The sequence below is a fragment of the Nesoenas mayeri genome, assembly GCF_963082525.1.
Source record: "Nesoenas mayeri genome assembly, chromosome: 4".
Lineage (NCBI taxonomy): Eukaryota > Metazoa > Chordata > Aves > Columbiformes > Columbidae > Nesoenas > Nesoenas mayeri.
The window spans coordinates 54,214,274-54,233,371 of NC_137540.1; the positions used below are offsets into that span (position 1 = coordinate 54,214,274).

The 19,098-nt window shown below is 38.7% G+C and overlaps 1 protein-coding gene across 1 annotated transcript in view; it reads right to left on the bottom strand.

Moving 5' to 3' along the window:
• Window positions 1–1,040: 1,040 nt before the first annotated feature.
• NWD2 (NACHT and WD repeat domain containing 2) overlaps window positions 1,041–19,098 on the bottom strand; it is a gene marked incomplete at both ends in the record, with an annotated part of 54,959 nt that continues 36,901 nt past the window's right edge. The window contains 4 exons of the mRNA XM_080344249.1: window positions 1,041–4,976; window positions 6,574–7,163; window positions 7,467–7,611; window positions 9,416–9,619. Of these exons, the coding sequence (XP_080200375.1) occupies window positions 1,041–4,976; window positions 6,574–7,163; window positions 7,467–7,611; window positions 9,416–9,619 (4,875 nt within the window). The remainder of the gene's footprint in view (window positions 4,977–6,573; window positions 7,164–7,466; window positions 7,612–9,415; window positions 9,620–19,098) is intronic.

A 19,098-nucleotide genomic window follows, 5' to 3' on the forward strand; every position in this document is an offset into this window, starting at 1 on the left:
TCTGATCTGTATTTATCATGAGAAAGAACAGAAATCATAGTGAGGCAAATGTTATCAAGATTAATAATTCATGGCATGTCTGAAAACTGTCTGTTAAGATTACTTTGGGGACATAGGAGAAACTTCTGACTTTCTTACAACAAAATGGATAGTAACCTTTAAACATAAAGAAATCAATCTGTTTAACTGTTCATCTGTAATGCCGTTTCTCTTTTAAACAGCTTTCATTACAACCTGTACTAATACACACTGTGAAGACAAAAAAATTCCCCAAACCAAAAATAAAATCCCAAGCCCTATATTCCTTTTATGATCTAGGTTTTTATCATTGTTACCACAATACAGAAACCTGAAATCCCTGCATGCAATTAAAAAAAAATCAATCTTTCAGTCCATTCACTGAAGTGAACAAATCACATGTTGACATGTTAGCAGCTGACTCGTGCCTACTCCTTTCAATCCAAAGATTAATCCCAATTAAAAAAAGAAAAAAGAAAAAAAAGGTAGGTATTTTAAAAATTATGATGGAATGTATCAAGTGCTCCAGGTTGGCAGGTGATATCTTGTCATTGCACCATCAAGCAGAAAAACACATTTTTGCAAGTGAGTATAAACTTGGCTGTTAGCTAGAGACCCATCTAGGTGACTTGGTATATAAAATAGTGGTCTGCCTTTTCTCACTGATTACATGGAGCTTTAGTTCAAAGTTAAAACAGTTTGTTGACCCCAGATAAGATCACCTAACTTCTGTAATAGCATAACAATTTTGATAGTATTGCTACAAATTTTTAATCAAGGCCATGGTGAAATCCTGGACTGAACCTTGTATTCCAAAATTTAAAAAAACCCTGCAGCCCATTTGCTTCATGTTTGCTGTTTTTGTTTACAGAAATGTAAGAATATTTGTCGAGGAAAAAAACAGCTGGTCTGCCCTCTGCTGTTTGTCTGTCTTCCAAGAAATGCACTGATTTTTACATTACTTCAGTAGGCAAATCTATGCATGTATACTATTATCCAGATAAGCTAGTCTCAACGGTTACTCAGTTGTCAGCAGCAAAGCTGTGTCCTCTGCAATCTATGGCTGAGCACACTCTCTCATAGCAATAGTTGTGTTTTTTGGTTGGTGTTGCTTCACTCACCTCAGGCTCTGTAACTGTAATGGGGCTGTCCCTTGCAAATACTTCCGTCGATTCCCTCCAAATGCAGTCTGCAGTCACTTTGAAGCTGTAATTGTGACATTTTGGCCTAATCACCTGTGTTGTGTTGTTGAAAATCTGACGACTGTTTGAAGTAGCAATTTTGATTTTCAGTGCAGCGTCGACTCGATCCACTACAGTGTAAGTACCTATACTTCCGTCATCAAATCCAATAATGATATTTAAATGTCTCTGTGACAGTGCAAGGAAAGTGGGGGTTTTATAAAGAGAACAGGCACCGATGTTTTTGCCATCCGCTAGCCTCATTACTATTAAACTAGAGACTGCACCATTGTCATCATCTTCTTCACTGCGAAAACAGATGTACACAAGATAGCGGCCATCCCGAGACAGTCTCTGCCGCCAGATGATACCTGGAGCGTGAACTACACGAAGTTTTCCACTGTATAAATCAAGCACATTGATGTTCTCATCACCACGGGTTATAATTCCTAGCTTCCCATTTGGGGATATTTCAAAGTCTTCCAAATTTTTTAAGAAATTTGTAGGCAATTGTACACGTCTGCAGATGACTTCCTCAGTTAGGCTCCAGATGTTCACAGTCTCAGTAGATGTTATAAATACTATAATATCTGGGCAGTCTGGTATCAGTTTAATATCCACAATGCTTGCACCATCATCACAGCAAAACTTCTTGGTTATACTGCCTGTCCAGAGACTCACTGCCAACACTTTATTCTTTGCCATTCCGACTACAAATGTATTTGCAGTTGTAATAAATGCATTCTGTAAGGCAACTAAAATATTGCAAACCCTGTGTCCTGTAGCCAGTCGCCAGACTCTGGATGCATTTTGCTCACAGAGAGAGACTACGAATTGATCATTATGAGTAATCATTAGCTCTGAGATTTTTTGTCCATTAATGCGAAAGATATTTTCGCCACTAACTGTGTGCCATACGTACTGGCTGCATTTATCATCTGATGTAACCATTATCTCTCCAGATGAGGTTAGCACACAGTTTTCAACAATACCTTCATGCTTGAACACAGCTTCAATAAATCCAGTGCTGAAGTTCCACTTATGGACAGAATCCGATCCATCCAATGTGTATATTAATTCACCTCTGGCTGGCAACACCAGTCTTTGGATAGGCTTGCCAGATTTGTCAATATTGGACATAGCAGTTATGATGTCTATATCCCAAATAGAAAGGACACCACTGGTGGATAAGGATAGCAGCATGTTATGATGATTTGATTTAATTAGCCTGACTATAGTTCCTGAGATTTCCTGTAAGCTTGCCATACACTGTCCTGTATCTCTTCTCCAAACAAAAATGGCTGAGGTATTTTCCATTGAAGCAATTATACAATTGCCATTTTTGGACAACACGGCAGATATAAAGCGCTCATTGTGTTTAGCTCTGAACTTCTCAGCCACCTTCCACACATGAGTGTCAAGAAGTTCAATGCTGAGAGCCTTACAAATTAAAATTGCACTTTGGTCTTCAGAAAGCTCTATGCTGACAACTTCAGTGTCTTCCCTCCTGCAGTCGAAGTCATCTGTAAGCTGGGGATTTGCAATTTCCTCTGTATTCCAAACAGAGAGGCTACCCTCATTGTCCACCATCACCATTTCTTGGGCTGTGTTCAGAATGAGAAGGAATTTCACAAATCCACTGGAAAATTCAGAGGTCACAGTGGCCAGCTTCTCTCCACTGCCCAAGTGAAATATGGTGGCGGTGTTCAAATACTGTCCGCAGAATGCGTAAACTCCGTCTGGAGAACACTGCACACAGGTCACTTCATACCAGCAGTGGAAGTGATAGAGAGGCCAACCGTAAAGCAGATCTATCACAGTAACGTCTTTGCTGGCCTCCAGCCAAGCAAGGGCATGGTTGACTGATAATGTAAAGCCATTTATAAAACTGGAGCCTCCCCCAATTCCACAATGTTTTGACCCCTTAATTTCTACCTCAGACAGAAGACAAGAATTTACGTTATCGTATATCAAAAGAGTATTTTTTGTTGTAGCCACTACAAGATACTTCTCATCACTAGTAAGCTTCATTCCTAAAATAACAGATGGAGCTGTTGTAATCTGCCTTAGTAACTGGCGGGTCTCTACATCCCAAGTGCTGATGGAGCCATTTTCTAAAGCAGCAATAATTGTGCTGGGATTAAAAGTTGGCAAAATTTCGGTGACGTGCATGTAGCTGGATGACAGCGGCAGGCGCTCCGGGCTGTAAGTCACATCCATGGAGGAATGCAAAGGGACGATAGAGCAGTATTTGGGCCCGTCCTTGTCACATTCTAAGAGGAGATGTCTGAGTTTGGGCAATGAACTTACTACTGGGAGAAGCCTCTGCTGCAATTCAGCAGAGAGTGAACCTGGGTATTTCACTACTTTGAACTTTATACTTCGGAGGGTACTGGCCAGAAATTTCAGCTCCTTTTCTTGTGAGTAGGTGTAAGCCAGTTCTATGTCAGAAAGTGCTTTATCAAACTGCCCTATTCTAATCATGGTGTATAGCCAGCTGAAGTTCATAATGACTCCATACAGAAGATCATCTGTTCTTCCACATCTTGTCAAGTGATGAATAAGCTCTGTCATTTTTCTGTGATTAATAAAAAAGATATCAGGCTCTAATGGATTACACTGAAAGACCCATGGCTGATCAGGTGCCTGTCTGTCAAAAGCAGCCTGATCCATGCAGTGCTTTTCCTCCTCACTCCGGCCTCTCCTGTCATGGTTAGGACAACCATTCAAATATTGGTCATTGCTGTGAAAAGGTTTTCTTCGTCCACCTGACCAAACACCAAGGAAATACTCTGCCATGACTGTGTGCATTTCTTGCACATCTTCTTCATTGTGCAGGTACATTTTCTGGGCAATTAGTTGTAAGTGCCTATTTGCCCAAAGAAGCAGTGTTACATTTCTCACCTGTCGCTCTATTAGATACCCCTGTAAGCCCTCCTTAAGCCTTGCAATGTATATATATGGAATTCTCAGTGGGTTACTTTCTCTGACATTCTCACTCAGTTCATACATAACACTGTTGTCAAGGGCTAAAATATCTTCCAGTTCCATTTCACTCAGGCCAGATTTGGACATAGTGATGTAGCCAAGTGCCCTTGACAACAGTCTTGATCCACACTTGTTTTCCAGTGACCAAAACAACTGCTCTATGCTTTCATGGACAGTGACACAGAGAGAGGACTCATCCACATCTTTGTGAGATCTCCAGTTCCTGACCTCTCTGAAGGTTAGGTTCACAAACATAGGCAGCGTGCACTTGGAGAATGCTTCATTGACGTAGATTTGTTGCCCTGATGTTACTTTTCTTTTAACTCGCAGCAGCTGATGTTTCAGTACTTGGCTACACATCTTTCTGTCCCTTGCAGTCAATTCAATGTAGTTGTCTTCTTCATGAATAAGGCACCTCAGTTTTTGCAGGATCCCATGCTTATTTGGCAGTGTTGACAAAATTATCCGTACTGAACGGGGAAGGTGAATGGGAAGCCACCAGAGCTTCCTACCGTCATCACTATCTGTTAGCTGTTCTAGGGCATCAAATATTATCACCAATGGCCTGTGGAATGAGGACTCATTCAAGAGATTGATGAACAAGTCCCGAAGATCATGAATCTTTTTTGGGTAACTTTGTACGAGGCAACGATAGTTGACTGCTAATTGTTCACAAATGCTTTGAAGTATATTCTTCAGATCTGTACTTGTTTCAGTGGATCCCAAAAATCTTATAACTACCACAGGGTCGGAATCTGGTCCCATCTCTTCTTGCAACCAGGAATAGGCCTAAAATATGGAGCATAATTTAGTTAATGTCTAAATTAAGCACAGTAACAGAGTTTATAAATAGTGATTGCCTATATATATAAATAAACCTTTTAAAATGTTACTAGCTGAATGGAAATGCTTTCACCAGCAGTGTTCAAGACTGGTTTGATTTATGCGCATTGAACTAAAATCATATTATATGTCATCTTTGTTTAGCACAGATAATATCCCAAAACACTAAGACCCAGATCCACAAAAAGGCTTTTGTCTAAGGGGAAATGAGTAGAATGTAGTCCATAAAACCCAGGGCACTCCTTGCGAAATCTGTATCTCACTTCTGAAAGTCAGTAGGTAGATTCTCTTAATAACTTCCTCAGACACTACACAATGTCATCCTTGGTGAGCCAGACCAGCTTGCCACCTAAACGTGTTTAACATTGATTCCCAGCTGAGTATAAATGCATGTCTTGATGGTTTTGGAGGACAGGGATCAGAGTACAGAGTACATTGCTCTTTACTCGCTGGTTACCTTAATTCCTGCATCACAGAAGCACACTCGGCCTTGGTGTGCCTGTCACTTCTGCTCATGTGCACTGCCAAAACGGGTAAAAAGTATCTCTTGCTGTTTTTTTGATTAGCACACTCTAAGCAAGTGAGGAACACGGCTTTAGATCCTCTCAGTCTAAGCAGGCTAACACACTCAGTTCTCTTACTTGCTAAGTCTTCTCACTTCACTGTATTACGGAATATTTTAAAAGAAAAGTGTAACCAGACTCTCTAGGTTAACTTATGTATGCAGATCTGAAGTGAGATCTTGAGTTACAAATCCCAATTTCATATAAGCAACTAATGTGATCACATTTGGGAAAGATACCAGATTTTAAACATTATTGTTCCTTTCTCCATTTCCTTCTGGCTGATATGGCTGTTTCCCAGCCCCCTGTGTTAAATTTGCTGAGCACCCTGCAGAGAAGTCAAAGTTGTGACTCCCAGCTGGAGAATTAGGTTTAGAGATGCCAGCTTGGTCTTTTTTTGCTTCTGGTCCTGCCTTGCACATAGTGTTTCACTCATCTCCTTGTAGTACTCAGCTCAATGACTTAAACAGCATATGTCAGATAACTAAGAACAGGTATTTTTGCAGGTTATTACAGACAGATTAGTAGCAAGTGTATCAGACTAATTCTGGAATAATTTCTGATGAGAACATAAGGTGGCATGACTTGGAAAAACATGTTGTATTTGTGAATAAGACCAAAACCAGCGTATGATATTTAGAAAGTTCCAGATTCATAGGACTGTAGTAGAACAAGAAGGAAAGAGATCCTTCTAAAATATACGTTGTTAATTTTAAAATATATTGATTCCTATTAGGTTTTTAAACGCTCTGATAAAGTCTTTTTGTTTTGGCTAAGTACATGATACAGACACATTATTGAAAGTTAAGTCTTTTTCTGAATATGTGTACAATAATATGCAGAATATACTTTTTATTATTTTTATTTTATATATTAGGGGCTGATATCAGATCTGTTAACAAAAGGAAGAATGAAAACTAAGTTGGCCTTTACACACTAATGCTCCTAACATCACCATATTATGTAAAGTAGTTCTTTACCTTCTTTGCCACTTCAGCTAATAAAAGAGTCTTCCCTGTGCATGGTCCTCCATATATGATAAGAGGGTTAATGTGTCCTATTTTGCTAGGTAGAATGTACTTGTGAACTATGTTTAATGCCTCACATCTATATTCATAAAAAGTGGAGTACGTTTTACATAGTGATGAGTGTTGAAGAACTTCATCATACAGTAAGTCTGTCTCGGTGTCAAAATTCTGCTGCACTGTTGCTTGGATTATATCGATCATGTCTTCATAGAACTGTTTACCAAGTCCTTCGATGTAATGGTTCTCCACTTCCTGGGAGTAGCCCAGTTTCATGTCACAGTGAGTGACAGACGTGTACACTCTCAGATTGGATGATGCAACGATGGTAGGAATGAATTCATCCCTGAGCTTGATTAGTTTCTCATGGGCTTCAGGATCTCGTAGAAACTTCCCAGCTGCATGTACCACATCCATGTATTTTCCCATCTCTGGAATTTTAACAAAACGTTCAATGTTGGCAATTTTCCGAATGTAGCAAACACACTTCTTTAGGAAAGCTGGTGTTTGTTTACCCAAGGCAAAATCAAGTTCATCTTCAATAGCTGAGGATGAAAAGAGAACACGGAGTCTCTGTTATATTTTCTTTATAAACAGTTCACGAACATCCCTCACCCCCAACATGCAGACTCTGAAATGACTGCATCTGTTGTCTGTAAAGAAACAGAAAAAGCACATAAAATCACTGGGTGCTTTCATAGGGATTTTGGTCTCAAGGAAGCACGATGAGCATTTTTTCCTCTTCAATTTTATGCGAAATGCCAACAGAAATATATTTTCATGTTTTTGGAAAGGTTGATAGAAAAGATAATAAATGAATATACAGAAATAGTTAGTGTGAACTTTACCGGAGGAAAGATATCTCTTTGCTTGGCTGTGTTTCATTTTTCCTTTCTCGTACAGCAATTTCACAGCAGTCTTAAAAATCTTCTTAATCTCTTCTGATATATCTTGCCATTTATTCTCATTCATAGAGTTTGAAGAAGATTCCATCTTTTAAAAATATCCATAGTTAAATAGTAGCTGTAATACACACATCTACAACTTCAGAAAGTAAAAGTCTAATATACAAGGTTATAAATAACATAGTAAAATAACAAAGTAAAATAAAACAGTAACAGAGAAACACATACACTAAAAATAAATAGAGTTTAACTTTTTATACTGCAGATAATCATAATGTATTTCTTTTTAGAATTATAAAAGTTAGCTATGTTGAGTATTTTCTGAATTCCTACTGTAGGGTAATGCTAATGCAATATTTCTCAAGAAGAAAACCAATAACACCTTTAGAGAAGGAGTGTTTTAAGAACCAAGCCTGAAATAATGCTAAAAAAGCAGCAGCAATGCTGCTAAAATTATCACTCCTTTAATGAGAAGCAATAATGATAATACTAATAATTTAAACTTCGATCTCAAAACTGAAAATGAGGTTCTTGGTGAGTGTAATTAAGCACCTCATATTAGCTACCATATTTGAAAAATATAGGATTAGATGTGATGTTACTTTGTTAATTCATTGCTATAGTAACAGTAATCTTGCTGTCATCAGAGAGGGACTAATATAAATTCACTAATCCTTTCAGATGGCATCTCGCAGATGCCACAATGGAGGTTTCTCTGAGGCAGCTGGTGATCACGGCTGCATTAGTGACTGCGGGTGAGCGCTGGAGGGGTCTCCAGTTTTCTGGAGGGTGTGACAGGAAAAACAACAGGATAAACTCCCGAGCAACTCTTTCTTGACATATTCAGAGCTATGTATCTTTTATTACTTTCTGTTAGTTTATGACATGTAGCTCTACATTAGCTTTAAGTTATGAACATCTTTTTATTTACTCCTGTGTATCAGTAGCTTGAGGAAAGGTACGAAGTTTAATAACAAAAAAGCCAAGCTTTATTCAAAAGGACATTGTGGGCATTAGCAAAGCAATGCAAAGTTACAAAACTTGCTCTCTCCCTTGTGATCAATACTTCAGAATAGCCACATTATACTAGTTAAAACTATTTCTGTGTCTATTTTTTCATGTTTTCAATGTTTTTTATTTCATGCAACAGAGAAAACATCCTGCTATATGACATGTGAATGCAGTATAACAGTTTAATTTCATTTTCTTGTATAATACAATATGTGCTCAAAATGAAGTGAATACTCTGTTAAGGACTTCATTTTTTGGCCACTGAAATCTGTCCTTGGGTATAAAGGATGTGTAGGAGGGTAGAACTGAGCTCTGGGTAATATACAGTTTTAGTTGTCATCAATTAAAGACAAATGCCTTTTTCAAAACTGAAAATTAGCAGTGTTCAAAAATCTTCTGTTAGAATACAGTTGATAAGTTAAAAGCATGAGATCTGACTTGGGACAGCACTAAGCACTTGTTTGACTGTTAAAGAGCTTTCTTGTATGAGGATACAAGTGAAAATGTGTGTTTCCTCTCACTGAAATCTAGCAAAAACGTAAGACCAGGTCAGATATTCCCTATCCCAACATCAGGGAAGTGAAAAGAAATCTGTTCAACTGTCCCACTAGCTCCAACATGCCACGAATGTCTACGGTCCACTTGCTCGAGCTGTCATCAGAGGGTGCATTGATGCAGGAGCATGACCTGCTGTGTTCCTTGGTGTTTTGCAGCTGCTCCCTTCACCACGTGTGGGAAAGGAGCATCACAGCATCAGTTGCTCAGGTGTGGTCAAGGCTGTAGCAGCTAATTCAGAGGGAGCAGCAAGTGCCTGGCCCTGGGGTCTGCCCGCTGCTGTAATTGATGGAGAAGAATTTTGCAAGGAGATGACTTTAACTTACAGTATTCTGGTAGTTCTTCAGCATTTCAGATTTTGGTCTGAGGTAATAGGCTGGTGGCACTGCATTCTCATCCCTGCAGTACCACTCTTCTAAAATCCTTGTCTCTAGCTTGGCCTCCACAGCAGCATCCAGGATCATTTCAAATTCTGCTGACTCAACTTCCCCCGGTATTCGGATGTTCCCGTACTTCTCTCCCAAGAGGCCCTGTGTATTTGAAGGAAAGTAGGGATTAATTTTTTCTTTTTAGTTATGCAAAAACTCTACTCAGGATCTGAATTTCATAAAAACCAATGTGGTAATAGTTTAATGACTTTGAAATTACTAGGAAGGGAAACAGATGAATTACTGTTGAGAGTACTGTACTCAGCTGCATCCTACTATGATGACTAAGTAAAATTTCAAGTAGATTCATTGTCTTTCTTAATATTAGCTGGTAATAAAAATACATAGGCATTCAAAAGAAGAAATTAAAAAATACCCAACATGCTTTCAGGACACAGTATTGACTCATGTATAATTGATTCTTGTTAGTCACAGGCTGGCATTAATCTCACATGCAAAAGTGGATGTGGAAATCCTTTTCTCTGGACTCAGGATAAGGATGCATCTTGGGATTCTTTACCTCTTGGCTTTACTCTTAGTTTCCACAGCAATGGAACAGAAGATTTTATGTTCTGTTTGATCAAAATTCACGTGATGTTTTATACAGCTCATCTGGGTATTATTATAATGTGGCTTATACTAGCAATACCAAGGATCAATGTTGTAGAGCCACAAGCTGCGTTGTTGTCTCATATTCCCTTGCTGCAAAAATGTTCAATGTCTTTGGCCCAGTAGCTGTACACTGAGTGAACAGTGGGGCAAGGGAAAAGAGTTTGGATCAAATACCAAATAGAAATATTAGCACTTAAATGCATGTCTCTAGCATAGAGACAAAGGTGTGTGGAAGCCAGTTCTTAAACTGTGGTGCGGGAGATTTTTCACCTTCAAAACTGAGGATTAAAATTTTGGTTGTGATACTCTGAATACATTTTTAAAAAATTTATTTCCACAGTTTGCTATCCGTAAATATTTTATGCAAAAAGGGATTGGGAAAAACTTTACAGAAGATAGAGTTGCAGGACATTCCAGGATTCTCTCAACAAAATTTTTCAACTTTGTGATCATCAGATTAATTCAGCATTCCAAGCTTGTTCCCCAGAAGTCAGGGAGAACTCCCACTTTGTTTAAAGTAGGATTTTTAAATTTCTTTCCTCATTTAAATGTATTCAGTAAAGATTTTGAGTTAATGAGGAGTACTTAATGTGGAGAGGAACTAACAGTATCAGCATCTTGATTTGAATCAGTAAGATGTCTTAGTAAAGTAATGCTAATGCAAATACAGTAGTACCCTAAAAATGTAAATGACCTGGTTTGTAAATAATAAAAATCTAAATATTCATTATTTTAAAAGCACTTATCATAATGAGAAACTGTTTTAAACTTTTCATGTTGTAACTAAACCCTGAAAATCAGTAACTGATGATGATGAAGCCTGCCTCACCATTTACAAAGGCTGCAGACCCCTTTTCCATATCCTGTTGTGTCGGTAGAAGATGTTCAAGCAGCTCACCATGCCGGATGCTGCAGCCTGGGAGCAGAGACATCCCAGCAATGCATGCAAACACCTCCCAACCTCTTTCAGGCACAACCACCTTGGTCAGTGCAGCCCACAGCTCACATGTCAACTAACCTGGCTGTTTTTCTCCTGGAGCAGACTGGGAGGAGCTCACATCAACTACGGTGCTGGCTCTGATGGCAACCAGCTGGCACCCTCCAACAGAGGAGCAGTGACAAGAATGCTGGCCCAGGTTGCCCAGAGAGGTGGTAGACGCCCCATCCCTGGAGACATCCAAGTCCAGGCTGGACAGGGCTCTCACCTGATCTAACTGAAGATGTCCCTGCCCATTGCAGGGGGCTTGGACTAGATGACTTTTGAAGGTCCCTTCCAACCCAAACTATTCTGTGATTCTATGACAAAGAGCTGGTGGACAGGAACAAGTCCATGTCTGTCCACAGCTTAGGAAAAATGAAAGAATGTAGAATTGTGATAGTTCATATAGTCCAGGTTTCATTCTCTGGCAAGTCCCAGCACCCAAGTCCTTCAAGGAGCTGCTCCAATAGAGAGGCATTAAGGGAAAGATGGGTTTGCCTGGCTGCCCATTCATATCCCATGGTAGCTTCATTCAGGGTGCACATCAAGGAGTCAGGAGGAAGGAAGAAATGTGTTCAGTAACTAGAATTACATAATAATCATTTTAATTAAATGATCCAGTATTTTCATTATGTGAATTTATTTTTTCTATGTGATCATTCTGACTATTAGACTATTCCGACTATAGAGAAAGCTACGTTACTTCACATAATGACATAACCAGAGAAAATGTCAAAGTTTTCACTGTTATGATCTATCCAAAGAGCCCTATAATTTTGGAACTCTGAAGCTGCAGAGGTTAAACAAATATAATATAATTTTCCTTCTTTATATAAGTGAGGTTAATAATTCATATCAGGCTGAATTGCAAGCCTTTGCACATTCAGATTGATGTAGAAATCTCATAAATTTCTCTCAAAGGAGCTTTGCTATGCAAGTTTTGCAATTACCTTGTATAGCAATTATTACTTGAAATTCACTAGGTTGCATTTTTTCAGAATTTAAGTCCAGTGGATTCAATAGACAGTCGCCCAAGCAAAGATCAATAGCTGGGCCCTTCATTAACAATACTAAAATGTCAACATTAAAATAACTGGGTTTAATGTACTGCATTTAATCAACTAAATTTGTTTTGGAATTATTCTGTGTACTTTTCTGCTTCTCTGGTACAGTTTGTGCTGTTCTCTCTCTACTATAGGTAAATAACAAAAGGCAATACTTTAAAATGAAAAGACAGAATGTTTTTTTACTTGTACCTTATCTGTCATTGCAACAGACATTATGTAAATAATCCTGTATTAGGGATCATCCTCCTGGCTACTAGGGCAAAACACAATAAAAAGGAACTTTGATGTGATCAGAATACTAGAATCACTGTGGATGATGAGCTTATAAATAAAACAGAGGCCTATGCAAATACTATTTGAAAGCCTGACAGCAGAGGACATATGTTACCATGGTGTACCTTGGTGCTGCAGACAGCATTGCTAGTATTTTGCTATGAACAGAAGTCTAGCATTAGTTGGGGGAAGAAGAGGAATACAAAGAAGAGGAATCACACATACAAAAGAGTGTCCTCCATTTGGGATAACGGCAATGAGCATCCTTAAACCTTAATAAACAACAAAATAAGCCGTGTATCACTTTACTTTGAGGTATTTATCCTCTTCTTGCTTGGTTGTGGTTTATGGAGACGTTTTAAGGTTAATCTTAAAAGATGATGCATGCACAGAGCTAGGGAGGAAAGGAAAAAGGAATTGTGGAGGAAAGAGAAGTCTGAGCACCTGTATGTTGCGCTGCAAGGTGCAAACCTCAGTCTAGTTTGTTATCATTGACATCTAGTGCTTAGGAGAGCTTGAAGCTAACAGCTGTACCAAGAAAGGAACACATCAGCTGAACATCATTTAAGGATCTAAATGGGCTAGGACATTTAGTTTTAGAGCTTAAAAAGTGGACCATGGCCCAAAGAAGGCTGCAGAGGCCATGTCAGGGCCCCACTGCTACGTACTTTTTGTGTGAGAACTGCTTGGGGAAAAAGAGGCAGAACGGTGCCAATCAGTCTGCTGTACCTGTGCTCACCACACACCAGAAAACCACTGCAGGGATTGCGGTAGAAGCCCTGCATACAAGCTGCGTGAGCTGGCCAGGCTGAGAGCACATCCCTGAAACCTGGCTGTGTTTAACTCGGCAATACCCCTTCACATAGACGGAGTGAGCAAGGGCTCTGTGTTTTAGCCAAACTTAGGCATTTCTGCAACTAAAGCAAAGTTAAGCAGCAGCTGAACAGAGATTCTGAGGACACTTGTGGTACCTGCTTGTGAACGTGTGCATTTAGAAAGGCAATTATATGAGTTAGTGTCTTTGATATTCTAATATGGTAGAACTGACAAGTAAACAAAGAGAAATAGAAATAGGAGCAGGACAGGGAATAAAAAGAACAGCACTGGAATGAAGAAGGGAATTGATTACACAAGTAGAACCAGCAAATTGTAAATACTGTACTGAGCAGGTCCATCATTTAGAGCAGGGCAATCCCAGGCACTGTACTGCAGTGTGGTTCCTCTCACTTCTCCAACACAAGTTAGCTGAGGTTCTGGTATTAGTACCTGACTCTGTGTAGCCATTTGAAAAATACTCTGGTAAAAGAAAAAATACTCTGGTAAAAAATTTTATGTGGTAGAAAACTCTTCATAGAGTCATTCCTGTGCTCTCCAATAACTCCAGACTAGCCTAAATCTGCAGCCCAGTTTCACTGGCCATTTAACTGATTAAAACACAACTTCTTTCCATTTTTCTGGAGAGGACAAAAGTAACTGGTGCTGTTTTTCTAAAGGACTGTGCTATCACACCTCAGTGCTGGAAGTAAGAGGCATGCTGAGGCAGTGCAGCTGTTCGCTACTGAGAGACCAATGCTAAAATGCTGGGTTATGTCACATAAACACACCAGGTTTCTGGGGAACAGTTCTTCACCTAAACACACTTTCCTTGAGATGCATGGTATGTTCTTCATTAACAGTGCTCATTAGTAAAAAAAAAAAAAAAAGAGTAAGGACTGTAAATAGACTATATGTGTTTCCTGGAATCTTAACAAACTGTTTGTAAGGCTAAATGACAGCCTTAGGACAGGTGCATTTGTACACACAGGCTATGAAAACTCCATCTTATAGAATCATAAAAAGATAGAAGGGTTTGAATTGAAAGGGACCTTAAAGAGGGTCTTTGCACATGAGCTCATGTGGCGCATTGACAGAGCTTTGAACTAGACATGACGGGGAGGGGGACGATACCAGGCTTGCCTGTGACGAGCTGTGGGATGAGACGCCAAGGTTAGAAGGGCAGGATGCCAGTGAGGGTCCTCAGCTGGTGGCCCTGAGATGTGTTGGCCACACTGAAGCACACCTGAAGTCTTACAGAGATGAGCCAGGGGCTCCTTAAGTAACAGAAGCCAAGAGGAAAACAGTGGTTGAATACTTCAAAGGAATTAAGGGATATTCCTCTAAGAAGGTGACACTCTGAATAGCATTTTTCTTCCAGGGGCTTCAGTGTCTGAACTGCATCCTTCAGAAGCTTGTGCAGCCTCTCTCTCCATATTCCCTACACATTGAGGTAAATGCAAATTTCTTCATAGAAAAATGAAGTAATGGAATTGAAATGTTGTTTCATACTAAGTCTGCAAATAAAAAAGCTGTTATTTCATGCCTTTATGAAAAATATCACAGTACCCTACAGTAATAACATAAACCTTCAAATTGTGATAACAGCATTACAGCATTTTGATAATTATTATAGGAAATTATGTTTTAAAGGGAACAGTAATGTTTACACTATGCTCAGTACCAAGAGACAGTTTTATATGCAGACTTGTGAATCAAAATCTCCCACCTGACGAGTCATTTTCCTTTCATAGTAAAACAACAAATTAAAGATTCATTAGATTGAAAGTGATTGAACTGTTTAAAGCTACCAGGCTGGCAAACGTATAAAACCCTCAGCAACCATTTGTATCTAACAAAACTTTATAGAATTAACACGGAGCAACCTCAGCAATAGTCTTGTTAGCTTTTTTGAGCCTGAGGCTGAAGTTGCTATAAAATGAAGATTAAAAAATTACTGTTTAGATACAGATGGGAAATATTTTTCCCTCTGATCTTCTTGGTATAGAAAGATGTTAAAATTATAGGCACAGTCACAATAATGACCAAAAGGAGAAACCTAACCAGATTTGGATTTGATCTTGATATGATGGATTCATATTGCATCTCATGTAATTAGTTCAGACATCATCACTAAAATGTTTATGAATCCTAATATCATACCTTATATTAATACAGAATAAGCTGAAATTTTAGATATATTTAATTCCAATGAAGAATATTTAGTGGTCAAATAACAGCAAGTTATATTCATTAGTGATTGGTTTCGTTACTCTTTTTTTTAATAGATTATATGTTAACACTTGCAAATCAAGTAATTTGAAAAGTCAGATTTGTAATGTTTTGTGAAGTAATTTCAGATACTTGTCAACTGAAGAGCAACTTTTTTTTTTTTTTTTTTGGCTGTTTTGCCAACACAGAAAGCTTTGGATTCATTGAAAACATAGTTTTGTACTTGGCGAATGATCTGGTCCAATGATCTTTTGCTGCTTCATGGGCTTCATGGGGTCAGTCCTGCCACTTTTACTTCTTGGTCTTTGTGAAGTTTTGTATGTGACACTGAAGCACATACATATATCCTCTCTGCCTCTTCTTAGAGCAGTCCTGGATTGCTAGCTTTTTGAAGAATAAGCATTCAAGAAATCATCTTTGAAGGAATTAAATCTAACCACAATTTTCTAACCTAAGATACTTTGGTGTGTCCAGATCTAAGCACCTCTTAATTTGTTTTTGCAAGATCCATGAGTGATTAGGAAGTATTGTTTTCCTCATTCAACATGGGAATTAGTTGCAGGGAATTAATCCTGGGCAGAGATTCCGAGCTGGGGCAGGTACACAGTCCTTAGCTACAACTGGGTAGTGGAAGTTGTTGTTCCTAATTCTCAGTCCTATCCTTACAGAAACTGCTCACTACTAAAGGAGGACAGCCTTGCCTGCTCATGAACTAGGTCCCGAGCAGCTCACATTTCAGACTGCTAAATTAACGTAAGCTTAAACTGAGATCACTTATTCAAAGTAGAACAGCTCCATTAGGAGAAAGAGACTGTCTCACATTACCGAAGAGTCAGTGAATGCTTCATGCTCCGGGCTGAAAATTGCCTGCAGGCACTTGACATCAACATTCATGTGCCACTGAGATGCACCAAGTGTTTCCTCAGCAGCTGCTTGACTTGTAGGGGCTTAAGTGCTGTTAAAATGCCTTGGCATGTTATGTTGTTCATTTGTTATCAAGGGTTAGGATAAGCTGCTCCCACTGATGTCCAGGAGATGTCCTTCTACCATCCCCATGGGACCTGTGGACTGCAGTCTGGTAGAAACCCACGCCATGCCTCACCAGGAGGCCTTGGGCAGAAAATTGGTGAGGACCAGGGCTGTAGCTTGTGGGTCATAATCTAGAGCAAGGTAGATAATGAGGGAGCTCACCTATAGAGCAAGAGGCCTGTTTCAAAATCTCTCCTGAACTGGAAGAAGGATAAGTCTGTGGTCACTAGGTATGTAAACCTACTCATCAGGCTTCTGGGCATCAATGATGAGGCAACAGTAGCATGTCAAAGCTCCTGCTGGTGCAGCTTCCTCTCTATATGAAATCACATAGCTTTGTATAAGTAACTGAATATTAATTGTACCAGGAACATGAACCTCATCTTTCCACAGTTTGCATAAGTGTCCTAATGAAGGGCTATGAAGTCAGTTCTCTGGATCCCTGTCTCTCCTGCGGTCATTTGCTCTTCACTGCCTTCCGTGAATCTTGGGGTTGGAGATTTAACTCCCTGCTTCCCCAGCCTGCACCTCCAGGCTTCCTGCCTCTTATAGTTAAATCTTTCTTGTGAAATAAAAACTTTTCTCCTCTTTAAAGCCAAGTATTTCAATCAAATAGCCATTTTGCTCAGAGAAATCTCGTTTTTGCACCATGGCTTACTGTGATGTTAAGATCAGATGCTCATACTGATCAATTTCTTGCAATTGATATATTGATATATGTATGATACATGTGTATATATATATGTATATCTCATATATGTATACATATATGTATGAATTAAAGACAGAGTCACTTTAGCATAGCTACAAGAAATGCTCCATTGTTTTCAAGCCTTATTTTTTATAAGTATACTGTCTACATTCTATGTCTTGTCTTTCATATTGATTTTGGAGGTGGTAACACAGCACATTAGCATCTGCAAACCTGCCTAGGTGGCACATTCAAGTCAGGGAAGGCACACAAAATTTGTAACATGTAGGTATATTTACCCTCTGGTCTGCAGAAATGTGGGGTTAACTGACAGAAGCAAATATACAGATAAATCATGTCTTGAAAATCTGGAAAAAATGGCCAGGACATCAGTTTTTACGGGCCTTCTATTTAATGTCCCATTCAAAGAAATTTAGTACAATTATGGGTCCTTTTAGTTTGTTGCTGCTATACTGTAGCACTATTGTAACAGTATCCTACAGAAATTAGTTGTCAAATATAAGATGTTCAGACACAGCCAGAGACATTTTTTGGGGAAAAAAACTCCAACAAAATAACAGGATTAGTGGGAACCTCATTTCTGATAAATAAATATGATTTGAATTGAAACTGAGAATTTACTACCAGAAACAAACAGAAAAGAATGTTCTATTTTATTATTATTATTATTATTATTATTATTATTATTATTATTCCTTAAGGGAACAATAGCCAGTTCTTCTCAAAATCAAAGCAAAAATGCTAATGGCTAGGCAACAGTGAATCATCTGAACTCAAATCAGAAAAGTATATTTACTTAGATTTATTTTCGATGCACTAATGATTTCAGTAAGAAGAGAAACAAATATATGAATTAATTGAAAATCTTGGTGGAGTATATATGTTAACTCCTTGTTAGGGCAAACTGCAAGCCATTAAGGTGAACTGAAGTGACCAACTGAAACCAAGATAGAGAAAGCTGTAATAACGCACTTTATCTAAACCAAGTTTTAGGAAGCTGGAGTTCCAGAGTAGATGGTGCCCAAGAGATGTCCTGAAAATAGCTGCCTCTGCTCCTTTTTTTCCTTCTAGCTACAATGCAGAACAGTGTGAGCACCTCCAGATACATCCACGGAGAAACATTCTTCAACTAAAAACATTTAACTGCATTTCTTGCCTATTCATGGTAGTGATCGAAGGACAAAAGTTATGTTGTACTGGAATTAAGCCTCCCAAAAATACTTCCATTAGAAATTAAAAAATTGAAAAAAAGGCCAAAAAAAATGTAATCTGTGATTTCTAGGATGTACATATCAAAGTGCCTTCAGAACAGCATTCTTCTTCTATGGCCAACAGTTGTAAGGCAGGGCGGCTTAGCAGTCAGAACGTTTGAGCTGCTGCAGATCTCTTCAATTCTTCCACTTTTGCTTCATCTCAGTATGGAAACTGGTAACTTCCTCATGCTTTTGCCACTGCCTCAGATTATCTGTCTGTAAAATGAGGCTAGTGATAGCTTGCAAAATAAGCTTTTCTCCTTTTAGTGTTGATATGCAATGGTTTATCTTACAGCAGGGATGGGACTGTTGCTTTACCTTGTTTGTCTTGTTTAGTTTTTAAGGGATGTTTAGTTTTTAAGTTTTTTAAAATGATACCATAGAGAAGTAGCAAACATTTTCATTTGACTTTTCTGATAGTAATCAATCATGTTCATACCTCAATCCTTTGGTTGAAGCTTATGAGTAAATACATTTAGTTTTAGAATATCAGCTGATTGTACAAAACATAGAATAAGAAATATAATTTTTAATTGAAATTATTGAAGTTAATAGAAAACTGAAAGCATAATAAACACATTTATTTGCTGAGAGTTTTTTTCTCCCCACTT